The following is a 23,243-nucleotide window of genomic DNA, read 5'->3' as shown; positions in this document are numbered from 1 at the left end:
ATATGTTTTAACTCAATACCCTGGTCTAACAAGTAAACCTAGATTTAGCTGCAAATACCCAATGCCAGAAGCAATTATCATGTTCATTCTTGAAATGTCTAGACAGAACAGAACTCAAAAATTCCTTCTGTACAAACTAATGTTGAACTATACCTTTCTCTTTCGTCCCCTCTTGGCACCTTTCTTTGGAGGCTCCATTACTGCAGCTTTCTTTGCAGAAGTATCCTATTTAGAAAAAAAAATTAAAACATCAAAATGGACTGAAGGACAAGCTCTCCTGTGTAGCAAATAAGAAAAACATGAATCAAGGTTCAGGTGCACAATTTTGAATGTATAAATAAACCTAAACCTAGGCATTCAAGGTAATTACTTCAAGCAAAAGATCACTGTGCATTTGCAGGGGTGCTACAGAGGCCACCGCATATTCTAGAATCGACTCAATACAATTAAAAGCACCCCAACAAAGATTGTGTTGGCTCAAATGCAATGTAGAAAGCAAAAAATTTGTACTAAGAATGCACTTAAAGGAATGGGAGAGGGTTTTTCATTCCACCTTAAACAGCACAGAGATATCAAGCAGCAGAATCTTAGAGTCAAAACAATGCACAAGGTCACTTAATAATAGTAAAAGGATGGCAATTACAAATCCCACCATAGCACCATACAGACTGCATGGATACAGCCTCATTTTGGAGGTGTACAAAGAAATCTTATCAGCCTTTAAAGTTAATAATGTCACATAGTCTTCTGTGGTTATTTTTCATTGCTATCAGATGAAGTCTGGCTAAAAGTGGAACGTGCAAAAACTAATTTGATACTGAGATAAGGACACGAAAGACATCAACAAATTGAGAATGTAGCCTAAGGAGACAAAAACAAACATGGCAGATGAAATTTGATACAATAGTGTAACGTAAGCAGCAAAATACTTCCTCCACCTGAGGACTCTGTTGTGTGCTGCTATCCATATCTTCTGAAGTACTTTGGGACTTACATGGTCTAGCTTGATAGGGAGTACCTACATTCTAGTATAACAAGGGGAGTCTTGGAGAGTAAACCAGATACAGTTTATTGCATCTCTGCAACTACATATTATAATATGCCGTGACTACAAAGACTATCGGAAAATCCAGTCTTAGGCCCAACTCTCAGGAGATTCTACTTTATTTGACTACCAACTTTTCATGCCATCATGACAGTGATGAAGCTTATTGCAATCAATGAAGCATTAGCCCATTCAGACCTGTAAACAATAGATACCACTTGAGATTTTCTCTAGGATGACTTATGGTTTTCAGAGGCTACATTTTATTCTCAGCAACTCATTTACTAGGTATTTAATTCATGGAGTTTCTATACGTGTGTTGACATGTGGGGAACTTGTATTCTCACAGAATCAGAATTAGAGGAATTCAACAAGCTAGCAAATGTTTTTCTAGAAATATTATCTGGGGTCACAGCCAAAACCTGCATTTTCGTTTGCATCTCAAGTAGCTGACACTAGGCAAGATGTTTTAAAATCTAACAAATGTAAATCCTTACAAAATAAAATTTTGTATTTAATTATCCAACTATGGTTGAAAGAATGAGTAAGATTACAAAGAAAATTTTATGATTTTTAGGATCATGCAGGATCACCTATCTGCAAGTAAAGTCACTCAAATGTTTGACTGTGGGAAGACAGTTTGAGAAGGCTACTACAAAAACAAGTAGGATTCATGGCTTTATTATAAAGATTTAGGATGACAAATGAATAAATCATGCGAAGTCTCCCAAAATGATAGATTGGGCCCCAGCTGGCATACTCTATTCACTTCTGAGCACTACAAATTAGGAAATTGTTAAAGATTTCTTGAGATGTTGGAGAGTTTTAATAGAATGATACTAAAGATTCGTAACTTCAGTTACAGGGTGAAACTAAATCTGGGGTTGCTCTCTGAAGCCAAAGATTAAGGGGAAATTTAATTGAAACTTTGTAAAGAGTAAATAAATTGTTTGAAGTAGTACAAAAGGTAAGTGACCACAAAACACAGATTTACAGTTTCCAGCAAAAAAGTGATATGAAAATTCTGTAAGAACTAAAAGGGTGATTAAGATGAATTCAATAGTAATGTTCAAGGTTAAATTGAATAAATTGTTCAAGGGAAACATTGTGGGTCTGCAAGAAGACAGTTTTCAAGTCTTCTGTGCTATATTGCTTTATGGTACAGCATTTTCTAAATCCTTTCAAAGTATTAAATTATATTGGTCATGCACTGAAAATATTCCTGTGAATTTTTCCTCTCGACATTTCCCTACTTTTGAAAATCTTATTTTTGAGTTGGGGTCAATTTTTGTCTGATTATACTCCTTCGAAGAATTTGGAAAGTTTTTTTATTCCAAAGACACTATATAAACGAAGGCATTCTGACGAATATTAGAAGTGAAAACATTCAAGGTTACAGAGAGCTAGGTCTATGATGCATGTGTGGAAACAGAGCTGAGCACGTGTTAACCAGGTCAAAGGCAGCAAGAACAGAAACCCAAATATTTTTTACTTGGTTCTTTAATTCACATTACTAAATAAGGCTGTTGCATACAATGATCATGCAAAGATTATATCTTACTCACATCATCACTATGCTTGTCAAACTCTGGTGAACTTGCAGCATCAGACTCCTCTTTACCCAGATTTGAGCCACCCGTTTCCTTCCCCTCTTCAGCATCTTTATCAGTTGACAACTTGCGAGCTCGTTTATTAGAACCCTAGGATGTCCAAATATTGTAAATAGTTAATGAACATTGCAGAACAGCTTCAATCACCACCTACCCTCATTCCATTGAATGTTATAAACTATAAAGTATTGACAGATACTGCTGAGTGTGTACCAATGCTGGACTCCTCTGATTACTCAATGACCAGTGAGCCAGAAGATCAAGACCAATGTAAAGTTTTAATTTCAATGCCTTGTGTAAACCAAAACAAAGCACTTTCATGTGGTGCCTGTGTCTGTGTGTGTGTGAGATAAACCAGCAAGCTTACTGTCCAAGTTCACGTGAAAATTCCCAACTTGGGAGAGAAAGTGCTCAACTGTTGCCGGCATTTTATAAGAAAAAACATGCTTAAAACAACAAGAATATGGTGAAACGATAAATTACATTAAGCTGTATCTATTAAGCTATAATAAATATATTTACCCAGGCTTAATGCATAAAATACTTTACTATTGCTCAGAATATCCATTACATGTATCTAATTCCGCAATTCAAGGTAATGTAGGCTTTGAAGTCAAGTATTACTCAACAGACAAGAAATTAATTCTGTTCTATCACTGCTGCTGTCTATGCATTTAATTTTCAAGATAGCAATTTACATAACTACAGCAGGGAAGTTAGGATCAATTGTTCATTAATTCTTAACTACAATTTAGCATAATTGTAAAGTATTATGGGAGGGAAGAGAGAGAATAAGATTTAATTCAGGCTTGCATTGCATGCACACTAATGCACAAAGCACAGCAAATAAGGTTGGCAGTCACAAACAGCCAAGTGGAATGTTATAATGATAATGAAGACCTGTCTCTGAAAAACGGCAAGTCTGATTACTAAATATTCCTGGGTGTGCAGTTCATGTAGATTATATAGACCTCAAAAATGCTTTCAATAAAAGATTCACAGCAAAGTTGGAGCCCAGGAAATAAAAGAGAAAAGCAGTAAGGTTATGAAATTGGTTGAGTGAGAGAACAGTTACATTTTTGGACTAGAGAAAGGATTCTCCTAGGGTTCAATGATTGTACCCCCTGCTTTTCTTGATACACAAGAATGGCCTAATTTGAGTGTATAAGGTACAATTTTAAAATATGCAGATGACAAAACAAAAAAACAAGTAGCAACAATACAAAGGGTACAATTTTAAAGGAGCTGCAGCAGCTATGGGGTGATTGTGCAAACATCATTGAAGGCATTAAGGTAGGTTATTTCATAAAGTATACGAGGTCCTGGGCTTAATGAAATGGGGCATAGAGAAAAGAAAGCAACACAGTTTCGATAAACTTGTCTAAACCACTGGTTCAGCCTCAACTGGAGTACTGCATTTAGTTTTGGGTTCTGCACTTAAGCAAGAAAACAAAGGAATTACAGAGGGTGCAACAAAACATTTACACGAATGTTTCAAGCAGCAGAAACGTCAACTATGTGGAGCTGATCTCCTTGGAAAAAGAGGAGATCTGACGGAAACATTAAAATTTTTGAGCGGTTTGGACAGATTAGAAAGGAAGGAACTATTCCCACCGGAGGAGAATCAAGAACCAGAGGGGACAGATTTAAGAAAGGAAGCAACAATAACAGAAGGAAAAACGTTCTTATGCAATTGAACGGTTAGAATCTACAACGCTTGAGAGAGTGAGTGTCAGATTCAGTCAAGAGATAACTGGACAATATCTGAAAAATAAAAGAAATTGCATAAGTTTGAGGAAAGATAAGCAAATTGCCACTAGGTGAACTGCTTTTGAAGAGATCTGATGTGGACAACACACCTAAAACTTCTTCTGTGGGGTCAACATCATCATTGTGACTGTAAGGATTCGATGAAGTTCTGAGTCATACAGCACAGAAACAGGCAGTCAATGCTGACCAGAATTACAAATTAAAATAGTCCAACCTGCCTGCGCTTGGCCCTTATACTTACAAACATTGTCATATACTTATCCAAGTGTCTTTTAAAGGTTGCACCTGTACCTGAATCCAACACTTCTTCTGGAAGTTCATTCCACACGCAAACCATCCTGTGTACAAATAAATTGCCCCTCATGTCCTTTCCAAACCTCTGTCCTTTTAATGTGCCGATTGAGGCCACTCAGCCCTTCAAGACTGCGACAACCTCTGAATAGCATCCCACCCAGACCCACTCATCCATCCTAACCTCATATCTATGCATTAACCATGGCTAATTCCCCTAGCCTACTCACTCCCAGGAACGACAGGTCAACTTTAGCACGGGCAATCCACCTAACCTCCAAATCTTTGGACTGTGAAACTGGAGCACAAGCATAAACCCAAGCAGACACAGGAACAATATGCAATCTCCACACAGACAGTCACCCAAGGGCAAAATTGAACCTGGGTCTCTGGTACTGTGAGGATGCAGTACTAACCACTTTGCCACCATGCTGTCCACTCATTTTATGGTTGCAAGATGCTCAAGGAGGAAGAAATGTGGCAGTATGAAGAAAAATATTTTAGTTCTTAAGACAGATGTCCTCAACAGATTACTAATAAATCTATTTGGTTAGGTATAAGAAACAGAGGTATCTTTATAGAACTCAGTATATTTGATAGGCCAAAGCAGTGGGAAAGAAACAGAAGTGAAAATTTATAGATTGATGCAAGAATTGTAGACAGAGATAATGGGTATTGAATTATTCTAGTCTGTAAGAGGATAAATAAAAGACAAAGAAAAGTTCTGAAGAACATTCTGAACAATTTTCTTGCCTAGTACTTTTCAGGCTGAACGAGGAAGTAATTATTTTCAGCTATGGTGTACATGTTGACAATAGAAAAGGATAATGAGCAATCCAGAGTTAAAGTACTTAATTAGAGGCAAGCAGATTTCAGTGGACCGTGAACAGATCTGACCTGGGTAAATTGAAATCAAAGACTGTCAGGGGAAAAAAATTGTGATAGAGAAACAGGTTGCCTTGGACACAGTCAAGCATATTCATATAAGGTGTGAAGCCAGGAGAGAAAGCCAGAGTTCCTTAGATGATGAGAGATTGGAAATAAGACAAAGTAGAAAAAAAAAGATACAAGAGAAAGGTATCAGTAGTTTGATAATGGGCAAGGATCACAATAATACAAGCTGAATACAGAAAGGATACTGTAAAAAGAATACAGCAGAAAGAAAAAGTAAGAATATGGCAAGAGCCTGGCAGTCAACATAATAGAGAACACAATTCACTTGTGTAATATGGGCACCGCTGAATGGTCCAGCACTTAGATGCCCATCCCTAATTGTCCTGGAGGCGGTAGTGGGGAGCTGCCCTCCTGACTTCTGCAGTACATGTAGGTAGATCCATATTGCCATTAGAGAGGGAATTCCAGGATTCTGACCCAACAACACTGAAGGAACAGTGATACATTTCCAAGTCAGGATAGTAAGTGGCTCAGAAGAGAACATACCTGGAAACACACACTACCTACATCTGCTGCCCTAGTTATTCTAGATAGAAGTGGTTGTGGGTTTCGAACGTGCTAACTCAGCCTTGGTAAAGTTTTGCACTGCATCTTGTTGATGGTGCACACTGCTATTACTGAACATTGGAATGTGATATTTGTGCATGTGGTGCCAATCAGGCATGCTACTTTGCCCTGGTTGGTGTTATACTTCTTCAGTTGTTGGAGCTGTACTCATCCAAACAAGTAGGGTGCATTCCACTATACACCTGACCTCTGCCTTGTAGATGACAGACTGGCTTTGGGGATGACTCACTGCAGGATTCTTACCCTCTAATAGACCTTTAGCCACTACATTTAAATGGCTAGTCCAGTTCAATTTCTGGTCAATGGTAACCTCTAGGACGTTGATAGTGGTAGGATTCAATGATGCAATGTCATTGAATGTCAAGGGACAATGGTTAGATTCTGTCTTGTTGGAAATAGCCGTTGCCTAGCAGTTACATGGCATAAATGCTCCTTGCCATTTTCATCCCAAACCTTGCTGCATTTGGACATGGGTTACTTCAGTACCTGATGAATCATACGTGGTACTGAGTATTACATAATCATTGATGAACATCCCCATGCCTGACCTGAAAGCAAAGCAGGCTAAAAAGTGAACTGGCAAATTAGATTAAGGAAGAGAGCAACAAAAAATGCATCAACAAAATGTTTAAAGGAATAATTCAGAATACACAGAATAGACGCATTCCAAAGCTGAAGAAAAATTCCAAGGGAATAACCACATTCCATGGTCAACCAAGATCAAAATAGTATCAAACTTAAAGAAAAAGGATACACAGCAAACCTTTTATTAACCAGGGACGTGTGTCAGGTGATCAAATAACCAAGAGGTCCACATAATCAATGTAGAAACACAGACTAAGTAATAGAAATGTAATGCCATGGGATACATACATCGCTGTTATACTTGATTTACAGCAATCACATAAATAATAATGCAATTTTGCCTTAAATAAAAATTACTGATGGAGACCTTCTCACTTGCACCCTCAACTGACTGCTCAGGCATGGCAGTATATTGCAGTACTTGAGGAGAAACGGACTCGAAGTTGAATCAATGGTTCATATTTTGTGTGGCCATTCGACGGAACAAGTATATTTACACTGAGATAAATAATTTTAACAACTGTAACAATTGGACAGAATAATACTTTGCAACACCCTAGGGGTTACCATTGACCAGAAAGTGAACTGGACTAGCCAGTTAAATACTGGATTAGTGGTGCTGGAAGAGCACAGCAGTTCAGGCAGCATCCAACGAGCAGCGAAATCAACGTTTCGGGCAAAAGCCCTTCATCAGGAATAAAGGCAGTGAGCCTGAAGCATGGAGAGATAAGCTAGAGGAGGGTGGGGGTGGAGAGAGAGTAGCATAGAGTACAATGGGTGAGTGGGGGAGGAGATGAAGGTGATAGGTCGAGGAGAGGGTGGAGTGAATAGGTGGAAAAGAAGATAGGCAGGTCGGACAAGTCAAGGAGACAGTAACTGAGCTGCAAGTTTGAAACTAGGATGAGGTGGGGGAAGGGGAAATGAGGAAGCTGTTGAAGTCCACATTGATGCCCTGGGGTTGAAGTGTTCCGAGGCGGAAGATGAGGCGTTCTTCCTCCAGGCGTCGGGTGGTGAGGGAGCGGCGGTGAAGGACGCCCAGGACCTCCATGTCCTCGGCAGAGTGGGAGGGGGAGTTGAAATGTTGGGCCACGGGGCGGTTTGGTTGATTGGTGCGGGTGTCTCTGAGATGTTCCCTAAAGCGCTCTGCTAGGAGGCGCCCAGTCTCCCCAATGTAGAGGAGACCACATCGGGAGCAACGGATACAATAAATGATATTGGTGGATGTGCAGGTGAAACTTTGATGGATGTGGAAGGCTCCTTTAGAGCCTTGGATAGAGGTGAGGGAGGAGGTGTGGGCACAGGTTTTACAGTTCCTGCGGTGGCAGGGGAAAGTGCCAGAATGGGAGGGTGGGTCGTAGGGGGGTGTGGACCTGACCAGGTAGTCACGGAGGGAACGGTCTTTGCGGAAGGCGGAAAGGGGTGGGGAGGGAAATATATCCCTGGTGGTGGGGTCTTTTTGCAGGTGGCGGAAATGTCGGTGGATGATTTGGTTGATGCGAAGGTTTGTAGGGTGGAAGGTGAGCACCAGGGGCGTTCTGTCCTTGTTACGGTTGGAGGGGTGGGGTCTGAGGGCGGAGGTGCGGGATGTGGACGAGATGCGTTGGAGGGCATCTTTAACCACGTGGGAAGGGAAATTGCGGTCTCTAAAGAAGGAGGCCATCTGGTGTGTCCTATGGTGGAACTTGTCCTCCTGGGAGCAGATACGGCGGAGGCGGAGAAATTGGGGATTTTTACCTAGCCAGTTAAATGCAGTACTTCAGGTATATAATATTTGCCAGTTTACTGTGTTGGTTCATAACATGCCGGTTAAAACAAAGTTTGCCGTAATTGCACAAAAATGGGTAGCAAACCAAAGTTTGGACAGAATAATAAAATCAGCAAGGAATGACAAAGATTAATAAGGAAGAAAAATTGGTATGAGAAAGCTAGTTAGGAATATAAAAATAGAATGCAAGAGTTACCATTAACTCTTTTTAAAGTATTTATAAAGTAAGTACTAGTCATAAAAAGTGTATGTGGTGAATTAGAAATGGAAAATAAGAGACTGGGAGATGAATGGAACAGCTTTTTTGCATTAGGTTTCATTGTAAAGGATACAAATAACATTCCAGAAATAGCAGTAAATTTAGAAATGGGAGGGAGGAGCTTAGTAAAATTATGGCTACCAGAAAAGTGGTCCTGAATAAACTGCTGGCCTACGGGCTGACATGTATTGATGAATTTCATCTTGGGGGTCTTAAAAAGTAGCAAGAGAGGTAGTTGATGCACTGAGTTTAAATTATCCAAAACTCCCTAGATTCTGAGAAGGTTCTGATCATTAGATCAGAACATAGCAAAGCTAACAAGTTTATTCAAGACGTAAGGAGGGGCAGAAAGCAGAACACCACAGACCAGTTAACTTAATTTCTTTCACAAGGAAAATATTAGAAGCTACAGGGTGGCGCAAAAATAGATGGGAAGGCAAGCGATAAGGATGGCACAAAGAGTCTGCAGGGAGATATAGAAAGGCTAAGCAAGTGAGCAAAAACTTGGCAGATGAAATATAATGTGGGAAAACAGAAGATTGTGCACTTTGGCAGAAACAACAGAGGCTGAACATCATTTAAATGGAGAATATGCTTCAGCTTTCTGCAGTTTGAGGTATTTGGGAGTCCTCCACCATTAAGCACAAAAAAGGAGAAAGTGAGGACTGCAGATGCTGGAGATCAGAGCTGAAAATGTGTTGCTGGAAAAGCGCAGCAGGTCAGGCAGCATCCAAGGAGCAGGAGAATCGACGTTTCGGGCACAAGCCCGAAACGTCGATTCTCCTGCTCCTTGGATGCTGCCTGACCTGCTGCGCTTTTCCAGCAGCACATTTTCAGCATTAAGCACAAAAAGCCAGCATTCAAATTCAGCAGGTAATAAAGGTGGCAAATGGGATGCTGGCCCTTATTTTGAAGGGAATGGAGAATAAAAATAATAAAGTCCTGCTAAAACTATACAAAACAGGAGTTAGATCACACCTGGAAGACTGGGAACAGTTTTGGTCGCACTATCTAAGCAAAGCTAGATTGGCATTGGAAACAGTCCAGAGTCCACTGGATTGAAGGATTGTCTTATAAGAAGAAGACTGGCGTTTGAATCTACATTCAGTGGAGTTTAGAACAACAAGAGGCTACCTTACAGAAACATACAATATTATTCAGGGTCTTACATATGCAGAGAGGTTGTTTCCTCTTGGTGGATAGACTACGACAGAGCAGAATCTCAAGAGGAAAAGGTCAATGAGTTAGGAGAGAGAGTAGGAGGAATTCCTTCTCTCAGGGGGTAGTGAATCTGAGAAATTCTTTACCTCAGAAGCTGTGGAGGTTGATTCATTAAAAATATTAAAAGGTTGAGATAACAATTTTAATTCGTGTGGGAATTAATAATTTTGGGGAAGGCAGGAAAGTGGAGTTGAGGACTATCTGATCAGTCACTGAATTGTAAGCAGACCCAAACTGAATTGCTTACTTCTGCTCCTACATGTTCTGGCAGAACACAAGTTTAGACAATTTGACAAAGTCAACATAGTTTTATGAAATATTTAACCAATCTACTGGAGTTCGTTAAGGAAGTGAACTGTTGTGAATAACAGGGAAGTGGTGGATGTACCATACTTAAGTTTCCAAAAGGCATTTAAATTGCCTCATCAAAACTTATTGCAGAAAATAAAAGCTCAGAGTAGGGCTGGCATATTGGCATGGATAGAAGATTGGATGGCAAACATGAAGCAAACAGTCAGCATGAATTAGACTTTTTCAGATTGGCAGAAGAAAACAAGTGGCATGCCACAAGAATCAGTGCTGTGACCTCAGCTGTTTATCACTTATACAAATGGTTTGGATGTAAGTACCAAAGACTTGGTTAAGAAATTTGTTGACGACAGAAAGATAGGCAGGACAATAAGGAGGCTACAGAAAAAATATAGATAGTTTACATTCATGTCTGTCCATGTAAGTGCACAGAAATATCAGTTAAGCTGTACATAATATGGGAAAAGGTGAGACTGTCCATTTTGGCAGGATGAATAAAACATTGCCTAAATGGAGAAGAGATTGTAGAGTCGCAATGTAAAAGGACCTGCATGTCTTACTGCATGAATTACAAAAGGCTTATACGCAATTACTGCAAAAAGAATCAAGTACAGAATTAAGAAGACCATGCTCCAATAATAGAGGGCACTGGTAAGAAGTCACATGTGAAGTATGTACAGAATTGATCCCCTTATTTAAGGAAGAATGTAAATCTACAAGAAGCAGTTCAAAGAACATTGACTAGACTAGTATCTGGAATTGGCAAGTCATCTTATGAGAACAGGCTGGACAGAGTGGTATTAACCGAAGATCAGAAAAGTTAAGAGGAACTTGACTGTAGCACAAGATCCTGAGGGGTCTTGACAGAGCAGATGTGAAGAGGATGTTTACTCTTTGGAAAGTTTGAGAGGGGGCAGGGCACTGTTTCAAAGACAGCATGCCCATTTAAAACAGACAAAACATTTTTTTTGCTCAGAGTCCCAAGTCTTTGGAACTCTCTTCCCAAGAAAAGGCTGGAAACAGAACCTTTGAATATTCTTAAGGTAGGGGCAGATAGATTTTTGTTAAGTGAGAGGGTAAAAGGTCAGTGGGGGAATATAGATTGTAGCCAATTAGATTATCTCCTTGTTCATATGACAGATTGGGTTGACCATTCACTCAGAATATTCTTACACTGCAACTCAAATGGCATACTTTGATAAAAGCAACCTTTGCCAAGCCTATCTCCTGTTGCTTGTTCTTATATTTTATAACATTGCTAAACTCACTTGTTGTCCAAGAAATTTAACCGTTGGGTTATTTTCAACTTCCCACAGTCCCTCGTTGAAACCCTTTCTCTTGTTGGGCTTCCCATACTTTTCCTTGTTTTCTTCATATGGATAAATGTCTCGTGGACCCAGGTAGGCACTAAAAAGATTTTGAAAAGTTAAGCTTCACTTCAACAATCTGTAGGTCAGAGATACATCTTCTACAAGTACCCGTGGTTCAACCACTGAACCACAGTTCTGTAACTGCAAAACTACCTTTATACTGATATAAACTGTACAACATGAAATTCATAAATGCCAAGGAATTGTAGGCAACTAGTTATTCCCACATACATATCCTACGACTGTTCTCGTTATAAAAGATTGAGGAGTCACCAGTGGCTAAGCAGTGGAACTCCCACTTCAGGATCAGAAAGTGGTGGGTTCAAACTCCAGACTTGACTGAAAGTGTATCACCTTTTGGATAAGGCATTAATTTAAGCTCATGTGGCCCTCTCATAAGCATAAAAGACCCAGCACTGCTAATCAAAGACAACCATGGGGCTTCTACCAATTTAACCATTAACTATCCTTATCATTCTTGCATTAGTATAGCCAGTTTTCTGATACTCACTCATCTTAACAGTACTTCATTACCTGTAAAGCAACTCTGATGTCTGAAAAGCACCAAATTAATGTTTTAAACCTTTCTTTCTTTATCAACTCATCGGTATTGGAGTACAAATGCTTCTCACAGCCTTGGCTCACCTTTATTAAATGTTACAACAACTAAACTGCCTATCTGCCATTAACAGAAAAGTCTCTAACTATTCAGTAATAAATATTCCCACTAAGGCTTAAACAAACTAAACAAAGTTACTCAGGGGGCACTGTGGAATGTGTACAAAAGATTTATTTTGGATTTTAAAAAAAGATGAAGAACCTACATTTATATTCGCATCTTTCATAACATCAGCAAGTTCACTCAAGCGGGTAGAGAGAAGTTCAGTTTAATGTCTCAACCCAGAGACAGCACAACAGGCGAAGTATCATCCTAGATGATGTACTAAATCACTCGTGTCATCATATTGTTGTTACTTGAGCAAAGGTTGGTGTGAAGCATTTGGTTTTACGGAAAACACCAAGCCTAACAATAAAGATACATTTATGTGTAAAACAAGATGATTCGTTTCCCTCTTAAATCCATATGTTGCTGTGAATTCTGTCCTGACCGTAAAGATTTCAAAACAATTTCTATAAACAATTTCAAGAGTCATTACTTACGTCTCATGAGTTCCAAAGAAGAAAATGGGATATTTATTTGTTGAAGACTTTACTGCTCCGTCGGCAAAATCATCAATCTGAAGAAACAATAGGCAGTTTCCTTAAATATCATTTCACAAACTGTTATCATTGATGTCTCACATTATTTTATCACAAACTTATTACTCGAAAGTTTGATGCAACTCAAAAAGTGCTTTATCCACAAGCACGTAAAGGAAAAGAAACAAAATATCTATGCAAGAATTACAGATCAGATATTTCTGAGCCAGTCATGAGTTTTTCAGCCCTGATCGCAATTGGACATTTATGGAATAAGATTCCCCTCCCAATATCAATTCTCAAAAATTCCCAAGCTCAAATATTTTAATCTCCAAGGAATAAGTATTTCAATGTCACAAAAGAAGTAACTATTAACACAGCAAAACAGAATAAAAAGTTATCTTTAAGATTGCTGGACATCAATTGGAGCCAGAAAAAAATTACTTTTTCTTGCTGTAAGTTCCAAGTCCAAAATGGGTAGAGACTTGCAAGAGACCCTTTTTTGGGAAATAGGCATCACCAACATGGCCTTTATTGGTGGGCCTTTTAGTCCTTGAACTGGTACAGTACATATAGCGAAGATAGGGAGTTCCAGGAGTTTCACCTAATGACGATGAAGGAATAGCAATGCATGTCCAAGTCTAGATAGTGTGCAACTTGGAGATGATGGTATACCAAGCTAACACTGCCCTTGCCTTTTTAGATGGTGGATGCCTCAGGTTTAGGAGGCATCAAAATAAATGATGTAAGATCTGTATTTCACCTGTGGTCATAATTCAAGTCCAATCCAAACTTTGCAATGAATGTTTCCTTAGTCTACTGGTTTTAACGGTCATATCATGAGTTGACTGAACTGTCCCAATTACCAAATTGCAGCAGAAATAAAAATAACTATAAAATAAAAGTACTAATATAGTCAGACCTCTCAGTAGTGAATTACAAACTCTTGAATTACCAGTAACTCAACTTGATGTAACAATTGCTACGCTGTTGCAATGTTACAACACCAATGGTTTTTCAGAGGCAAGAACAGAATCATTGCTTTTTTTTTATAACATTAGATTCCCTACAGTGTGGAAACAGGCCCTTTGGCCAAACAAGTCCACACCAACCCTCCGAAGAGTAACCACCCAGAACCATTTCCCTCTGACTAATGCATCTAACACTATGGGCAATTTAGCATGACCTGCACATCTTTGGACTGTGGGAGGGAACCGGAGCACCTGGAGAAAACCCACACAGACAGGGGAGAATGTGCAAACTCCACCCGGACAATCGTCTGAGGCTAGAATCGAACCTGGGTCCCTGATGCTGTGAGACAGCAGTGCTAACCACTGAGCCACCATGCCGTCCCAAATATTTTTAAAATCCAAAATAAATCAGACTGAAGTTAGAGTATATTTTGCAGGGGACATGTTTCTGGGACATCACTAAGTTTGTAAAGTTTAGTATACATAATTTCTAAAGTCTGAAGTAACCAGTAGGTCCCAGTTCAGGATACTTTGTGACAAAAGATTATACAGCAAATAGTATATGGTGAAAGTAATGTTACCATTGGTTAAGCAGAACAGAAGTCATCTTTTTGGGAATTAGGGAATGCAATTTAAAATTCTCAGATTTGCCAATGAAAGAGAATTAACCTTCAGTACATGCTAAGCTCTTCAATCAATATTGTTAAACAATACTCAACAAACCCATAATATTTTATTGCTCTTCGTTTCTTCAATTCCTAAACTGTTACACGGCAGTACATTTGCACTCACTAATTCAATACACATCCATCATTAGGACTGGTTATCAGTATTTATGTATGTGATGCCACCTGCTAAATTCCTTAAAGTGGAATTGAAGCAACATGGTACTGTGTCCAGTTCTGATCGCCCTGTTATATGAAGAATATTATTAAGCTGGAGAAGGTTCATAAAAGATTTACTAGGATGTTGGTGGGAAGGCAGGGCTTGAGTTACAAGGAGAGGCTGGAACTTTTTTTTTCACTGAAGCGTAGGAGATTGAGGGGTATGGATAGGGTGAATGGCAGGTGTCTTTCCCCTAGGGTGGAGGGTTTTAAGACCAGGGGCATACTTTTAAAGGAGAAAGATTTTAAAAGACACGAGCAGCAACTTTTCTTGTACACAGAGTGGGTGATGAGTGAAATGAACTTCCAGAGATGGTGGATGCAGGTATAATCATAATGTTTTTAAAAAAACATGCGGATAAGTACACGAATAAGAAATATTTGGAGGGATATGGACCAAGTGGGATTAGTTTAGTTTGGAATTATGGTCAGCATGGACTAGTTGGACCAAAGGGTCTGTTTCGGTGCTGTATGACTATGTTGCACACCAGTTGTGGTACCATAAATGTAACATATTTCACAGGAACAGTTTTGATTATCTTGATACTCCTGCGACAAAGACAGATACAGTAACCTCGATGTTCTAAAGTAACAGCGTTCAGGAAGTATACAAAAGGAACGTTAAACAAAGAATGGTTTATTAGATTAATAAGTATTATTGCTTTTGCACCGTGGCTTCTCAATTTTTTTTTCAGGACACACAAGTGGCCAATGGTTTAGACAAATGGAGACAGCAACTTCAACATTTAACATTTGAACTGCAGCATAGCAAGTTAACTGGACTCCACGTGCCGACCTGAGATTTTCATGTATTCCAGCACCCCGCCTCCCTCCTCACCAGTAACCGTGACACTCTGAGTAAGAAACTGTCTTTAAAAAGTCTGCAACTCTCACAAACGAACTCTCGCCCTCCTCTCTCTCTCCCACCACCCCACAGAAAGGTTTGCTTTTGACCGTGCATCCGAGTCGCTCACGTAAAAGACTGGTTTAGAAACCCGACCGTTCAGCTTTTATTGCGATTACATTTTTTTTAAAAAAAAGAAAATGGTTTTGAGCAGTGGGATGCCACAGGCCACCCCGGGACTTGCATCCCGCATGCATGCACCCACTCACTCACCCTGGCAGGCCAGTGAGGGTATCCCTTCATCTTGGCGAAAATCAACTCCCCGGCTTTATACTCTCGAGCCATGGCCTCTTCGGGTTGGGTTGGGGGGGGCGCGGTGGAGAGGAAAAGGACAGGAGAGGAACTGGGAGCTCACACCGCCAACCTGCCCTGGTGCAGCGAAAGGCCTCGGCCGCTTCTTGTTATTGTTCTTGGCGGTTATTGCCGAGCGGCAAGGGGTGAAGAGCGTGCGCTTCCCGGGGACGTTCCAATCGCGAGCGCTTCCACAGCGCGTGCTCAGCTCTGCCCGCTCCTGGGAACCGGCAGCTGGCTGCCCGGCGCGCTCCAACCGCCGTCGAATCTCTTGCGTGCGTGCGCGCGCTCACTCTCACTCTCTCTCTCTCTCTCACTCACTCCCTCTCCCGCGCTGTCCCCGCAGCGACTGCACCATCGGCGACAAAGCTGAAGGGGGGGCCCCCCTGACTCACTTCGCCTCCCCAAATCGGTGCACTTCTTCGAGGAAAGAAGTGTCAGGTCAAACGCGGCACACGTTTCGAGGATAAAGGGGAACGAGTAAGTGCTTGAGAGGGACGGGCAGGTTTTCGCCAGGCGATTCATTTATGTTTCTGTCTCTCTCTTCCCCCCCCCCCCCCCCCCGTGACATGGTATTCCCATCAATGGCCATTTAAAAATAGTATAGCCCCTGTTTTGGGGCTTTTACATGAATGGACTCGGATAATTACCGATGAGAACGACAATTTAGTCTATATCGTCAATCAGCCAGAAAGATTCAGCGCTGTAGCACCTTTTTGAACTGTGTTCAGGAAGTTTCTGCCCTAAACTCAGTACTCATTAGAAAAGCCCATTCTTAAATCTGTTCACACTCCACTTAAACAAGAAAAAAATACTGTTCACCTCCATCGACAAAACACTAGCCAAAGAAACAATAGCCAACCTGCTGGACAGACATAACAGACAACAGGACGTCGAACCTATCAACAAAGACGGCATACTTAAACTACTGGACTTGTGCCTCACAACACACTTCACATTCAATAACCAAATATACAAACAAATCAACGGAACATCCATGGGCTCACCGATCTCTGGACTCATAGCAGAAGCAGTAATGCCAAGTCTTACCACAACTTCAACCCAAACTCTGGGTCAGATACGTGGATGACACCTTTGTAATAATTAAAAACACAGAAATAGACAACACACACCAGATCATCAACACCACACTCAGAGGAATCTGATTCACTAGACAGGAAGAAAAGGACAACCAACTCCCATTCCTAGACGTGATGGTACAGAGAACACCGAACGGAGAATTCACCACAAAGGTTTACAGGAAAGCCACACACACAGACCAAGTCCTAAACTATGAAAGCAGCCACCCCAACACACACAAACGAAGTTGCATCAGGACACTATTCAAAAGGGCCACAACACACTGCAGCACACCAGAACTACAAAAAGAGGAAGAGGAACACCTATACAAAGTATTCGCCAAAAACGGATGCCCTCGCAATTTCATCAACAGATGCCTAAGGGAGAGACAACGGAACGAGGACATGCCGCAACCCAAAGGACTAGCCACACTACCATACATCAGGAGCATTTCTGAACTGACAGCCAGACTACTGCGACCATTAGGACTCATAACAGCACACAAACCAACAGCCACTCTCAGACAACAACTCACCAGAACAAAGGACCCGATACCCAACATGAGCAAAACTAATGTAGTGTACAAAATCCCATGCAAGGACTGCAGAAAACACTACATTGGACAAACAGGAAGACAGTTAACGATCCGTATACAAGAACACCAACTAGCCACGAAACGACACGACCAGCTATCCTTAGTAGCCACACACACAGACGACAAGCAACTTGAATTCGACTGGGACAACACTACCATTATAGGGCAAGCCAAACAGAGAACAGCCAGGGAATTCCTAGAGGCATGGCACTCATCCACAGACTCTATCAACAAACACATCGACCTGGACCCAATATAACGGCCACTACAGTGGAGCGCTCGAACTGACAACCGGAAGCGGCAGAGACAGGCCACTATAAATACCGGAGAAAACAGCACAGAAGCGCTTCACAGGAGGCTCCCAAGCACTGAGGATGTCACCTAGACAGGGGACGAAACGTTTGCAAGACAAATTCCCAGCTCGGCGAACAGAACCACAACAACGAGCACCCGAGCTACAAATCTTCTACCAAACTTTGAAGAAAAAAATACTCAGATTAATCCCAGTTACCGTTTACTAGCTTTGTCCTGCGACCCCTTGAGTTATTAGAAGGGGTGACGAAGTCCAAATCCAATGCAGTTCTGCACTGTTTGAGTTGCTGTCTTATGGATGAATCAAATTGCCAGCTTCCCTGGGGGAAAAAATAGTCCCATGGCAATATTGGATAATAAAAAGAGCGTGGGAGTTTTCCTCTGCAGTTTGGTCAATATTTACTCCAAAACAATAAAAACAGATTGGACACTCTGTGAGGCCAGGCTTTGGGTTAAATGCCTGCTGCACTTTCTGTATTCCAACTGTGACTGCTCTCCAATTGTTCTTCTTGGGTTGAATCATGTAAATCTCATAGTAGATTTCAGATTGACATTTTTGGATTTAAAGTGCAAACTTAATAGACGTGCCAGAGAGTTCTATTTTGTAGGGTGCAAATGGTTTGGGTGCCACCTCTCCATATCATTGGTCCGAGTCAGGATTAGGTTGACCCTACTCTTTAGTTCCTTCACAAGGTTTTAAAGGGTGTGTCTATATAATGTGGTGCAATTGATTATGTCTGCAAAATACAAGGGAGTTTTGCAACGATTTACTTTAGTGCTACAATGGAAGACTTACAGAATTTGGTTTGTTTGAAGGGTCCTGAGAAGGAATAGTAAAATGGTAGACTTTTGTGGATTTGGCCAAAATTGTCATCTGTGGAATTAAGTCTTCTGTAAATCACTGGTCAGGATCTCTTTAGTGATGGACAAATTCTTGATTGGTTGATTTATTGTTATCACATATACTGAGATATAGTGAAAAGTGTTGTTTTGCTTGCTGTACAGGCAGATTGTACCATTCAAAGTGCATAAAGATAGTGGAACACAGTGCAGAATATAGTGTTATAACCGCAGAGAAGGTGTAGAGAGAGAAATCAGAATTAACATTTGAGAGGTCCATTCAAAAGCCTGATAACAGTCAAGAAGAAGCTGTTCTTAAATCTGCTTGTACGTTTTCAAACTTTTATATCTTCTGCCCAATGGAAGAGAGTAGACTGGAATATAAACCAGGGATTATATTGGTTGCTTTCCCGAAGTAGCGGAAAGTATGTATGGCTGATTTGTGTGATGGACTGGGCTGTGTTCACAACTCTCTGAAAGTCTTGGGAAGAGCAGTTGACAAATCACGTTGTGATGCATCCATATAGAATGCTTTCTATGGTGCATCTATAAGAATTGGTCAGAGTCCTTGTGGACATGCTGAATTTTCTTAGCCTCCTGAGGAAGTAGAGTCATTTTTCTGCTTACTTGACCATAGCATTGCATGGGTTGATGAGGACAGGTTGTTGGCCATCATCACTTCCAGAATCTTGATGCTTTCGACCATCTCCACCTCAGCACCATTGAGGCAGACAAGGGTATGCTCTTCACTGCACTTCCTGAAGTCAATGACCAGCTCCGTCATTTTGCTGTTTTTTTAAATATAGAATCCCTATGATAGAAACAGGCCTTTAGGCCCAACAAGTCCACACCAACCCTCCAAGGAGTAACCCACCCAGACTATTCCCTTACCCTATTACTCTACATATACCCCTGACTAATGCACCTAACCTACACATTCCTGAACACTATGGGCAATTTGGCATGGCCAGTTCAACTAACCTGCATATCTTTGGATTGTGGGAGGAAAATGGAGCACCTGGAGGAAATCCACGCAGATATGGGGAGAATGTGCAAATTACACACAGTCACCCAAGGCTGGAATCGAACCTGGGTCCCTGGCGCTGTGAGGCAGCAGTGCTAACCAGAGAGTTTGTTTTCTTGTTTCTTTCCTGATCAATACAATGTCAACAGCATATGCCAACTTGCAGAACTTCAGGCAGATCACTGATGTAAATTTTAAATAACAAGGATACCAGACAGAATCCAATGGAAATCCGAAATTAATTAATCTTCAAATCTCACTTCCTCAGAGAAAAATTAGCTCCAACTCCAAGATTCTTCAGAGGAAATACATTACTCTTCATATATGCACAAACAATTAGCACTAAAATTGACTCCATTCTGTCAAAATACAAGGAACAGGAGAATCGACATTTCGGGCATCAGCCCTTCTTCAGGAACGTCGATTCTCCTGTTCCTTGGATGCTGCCTGACCTGCTGCGCTTTTCCAGCAACACATTTTCAGCTCTGATCTCCAGCATCTGCCGTCCTCACTTTCTCCTCCATTCTATCAAAACCAATAACGGAAATTTTCTTTTTGTATTTTCCAGCCGTTGGGTTTCATAAAGATCAAACCGTTTTAGTTTTCGTCAGAATCACATGCCAAACATTCACTCAAATTAGAGAGATTATTTTCCTTGTGTTGAGATTTTCACAACAAAAGGAGAAACTGACAATTAAGGTAAAAGTGAGTTGAAATGTGTTTTATCAGTATATAAGTAGTGGAACAACCAGATGAGGAGGGGTGAATTGACCACTCTCTTTACAACCTGCTTGGTGGACCAAAATACAGATTTGATGTGCTTTTTCACACAAGGCTGTATCTCTCACCAATTAAAATATAGTGAACTAGTACACTATAAACAAGATAGAGCCAATGGCAAGATTTTCTTAAATTAAAGAAAGTGCAATTTTATTATCTGCTAACCAGTGAGCAATAATAAAATACAATGTCAAATATGCACATGTAGACACAAAGCTGAAAAATGAGTGTGCAGTGCATAACGAAAAAGGTGGAATGAATTTAGATTTTACTGTAATTAGTGCTCATTTAAGGTCTACGTTTTAACCTGAAACCACAGTCGTTTGCTCATTGTCATCCGCAAAATAAACATTTCAATTGTTGTTCAATTTAACAGTGTTTTGATGTTTCTTTTTAATTAGTTCTGTCACTGAGCACTTTTCTTTCTGGCGGCAGAAACAGCCCTTTTCCCAGCTGGTCCCAATCACAAATCCGTCTCACCTATCCCATTCAATGCAGCTCCCTGGAAATACATTATTTTTGCATTCCAAAATCCAAACTTGTATCCTGTTGTAGATGATGTCTTTAATCTCCAACATATGGAACTTATCATACGTATGCAAATTAAAATTGGAGAAAAGGTTTCTTCAAGCCTGATTAGTTTCACTGTCTTTTGATGAAAACATTAATTTCAGTTCAACAGATGTTATTTATTTCACACTGGTGTCACAAAGCCTGGCTAGCCTGTGTGCTCAGCTGATTGGTAAGAGTTGTATCCTTTTTATGACCTTTGGTCTATATAGACTCCAAGTATTACTTTCAAATGATAGAATTTTTAAAAAGATCTTTTATTGCTCTATTCTCACCAACTACAAGGATATTAATGGGGTTGGAGAGAGAGGCTGACTAGGCTGGGACTACTTTTCCTGGAGCATCAGAAGTTGAGGGGTGAACTTACGAAGGTCAATAAAAACATGAGGGGCAATGGATAGGGTGAACAGCCAATGTCTTTTTCCCTGGATGCAGAATCCAAATCTAGAGGGCATAGGTTTAAGGTGACAGGGGAAAGATATAAAAGGGACCAAAGGGGTAACATTTTAACACAGAGGGTGCTGCATGTATGGGATGAGCTGCCAGGGTAAATGGTGAAGGCTGGTACAATTACAACATTCAAAAGGCATCTGGATAGATACATGAATAGGAAGGGTTTAGAGGGATATGGGCCAAATGCTAGCAAATGGGACTAGATCTACTTTGGATATCTGGCCATCGTGGACAATTTGGACCATGTCAATCATATCCATATCTCTCATTTTTTTTGCGATAGTAATATTGTCATGTATAAACTGAGACACTGTATCCAACTTAACTTCATGTGTGGAGATGCTGGATTGGACAGAGTCAGAAGTCATGCAACACCAAGTTGTAGTCAACAGGTTTGTTTGAGGTCATTAGCTTCCGGCGTTGACCTAATGGGGCAGCAGCGACCCAACGGCTTGTGATTTCAGATGGACCTTTTGGACCAACATCTGGTGTTGTGTGACTTCAAACTTAATTTCAGACAAGAAGTTTCTTTCTGTTGTACGAACTCCACAGAGTTGAATACTTCTGTAGGGTTATAGGCAGGAAAGTAGAACTGAAGATTATCACATCAGCCATGATCTCATTGAATGGGCTGATATTCAATGGGCTGAATAACCTACTTCTGCTCCTATGGTCTTATGGTAAATTATCTTATGGTCATACCTTGATACAGTGTGGCACGGAGGCTCCCAACTTCACAAGACTTTCCCTTGATTATGGAACTCTGAATTGTGCAACCTTGTGCAGAAAGATATTGCAGAAACAAAATGGTAATGCTATTTTGGGAGAATTAAGTGCAGGCATTTCTTCATCATAAAAGTACCCTTTCCCAAAAAAAATTGCAGACCATGTGAACACATACACAATATGCAAATGTAGCAGTTCTGAAGAGTTGTCTTTCACTAGGTGAAAGTGAGGACTACAGATACTGGAGATCAGAGTCAAGAGTGTGGTGCTGGAAAAGCACAGCAGGTCAGGCAGCATCCAACTAGCAGGAAAATGGATGTTTTGGGCAAAAACCCTTCAGGAAAGACTGTTGTCTTTCACTGTCAGGTATAAACAGTGATACAGAAATGGCCAAGTCAGGTGAGACTATTAAGTTTGTATCTGCATAGCTTTGTGTCTCTGACATGGCAGGAAGCTAATTGATGCAAATTATGTAAAGGTCATGATTACTTGAGGCCATTTCTATTGTTAATGGTTGCCAAAACAATTACTTTGGCAGTGGAATCCAGTTTGATGGCAGATGGATGGCCTTAGGGAATCAGTGTGTGCATTATCATTACATTGTCCCTAACAAAGGAGAAAACAGTAACATCCTCCACCCACTGGGCAGTGTGGTGGCTCAATCGTTAGCACTGCTGCCTCAGCGTCAGGAACCCAGGTTCAATTACAACTTCAGGTGTCTGCATGGGTTTCCTCCAGGTGCTCTGGCTTCGTCTCACAGTCCAAAGATGTACAAGTTAGGTGGATAGGAAGTGGCCATAGTGTCCAGGGATGTTTAGGTTAGGTGATCTACCCATGGGAAATGAAGGATTGCAGGGATAGGATAGG

The 23,243-nt window shown here is 40.7% G+C and overlaps 1 protein-coding gene across 1 annotated transcript in view; it reads right to left on the bottom strand.

Moving 5' to 3' along the window:
* Positions 1 to 16,281, bottom strand: part of psip1a (PC4 and SFRS1 interacting protein 1a) — a 39,461-nt gene extending 23,180 nt beyond the window's left edge. Inside the window, exons 1-5 of the mRNA XM_072589138.1 lie at positions 15,919 to 16,281; positions 12,908 to 12,984; positions 11,645 to 11,783; positions 2,611 to 2,745; positions 154 to 225 (exon numbers count right to left, since the gene is read on the bottom strand). Of these exons, the coding sequence (XP_072445239.1) occupies positions 154 to 225; positions 2,611 to 2,745; positions 11,645 to 11,783; positions 12,908 to 12,984; positions 15,919 to 15,990 (495 nt within the window). The 5' untranslated portion in view covers positions 15,991 to 16,281. The remainder of the gene's footprint in view (positions 1 to 153; positions 226 to 2,610; positions 2,746 to 11,644; positions 11,784 to 12,907; positions 12,985 to 15,918) is intronic.
* Positions 16,282 to 23,243: the final 6,962 nt, after the last annotated feature.

The sequence above is a fragment of the Chiloscyllium punctatum genome, chromosome 2, assembly GCF_047496795.1.
Source record: "Chiloscyllium punctatum isolate Juve2018m chromosome 2, sChiPun1.3, whole genome shotgun sequence".
Taxonomy (NCBI): domain Eukaryota; kingdom Metazoa; phylum Chordata; class Chondrichthyes; order Orectolobiformes; family Hemiscylliidae; genus Chiloscyllium; species Chiloscyllium punctatum.
This window is presented reverse-complemented; position numbering and strand designations above follow the sequence as displayed.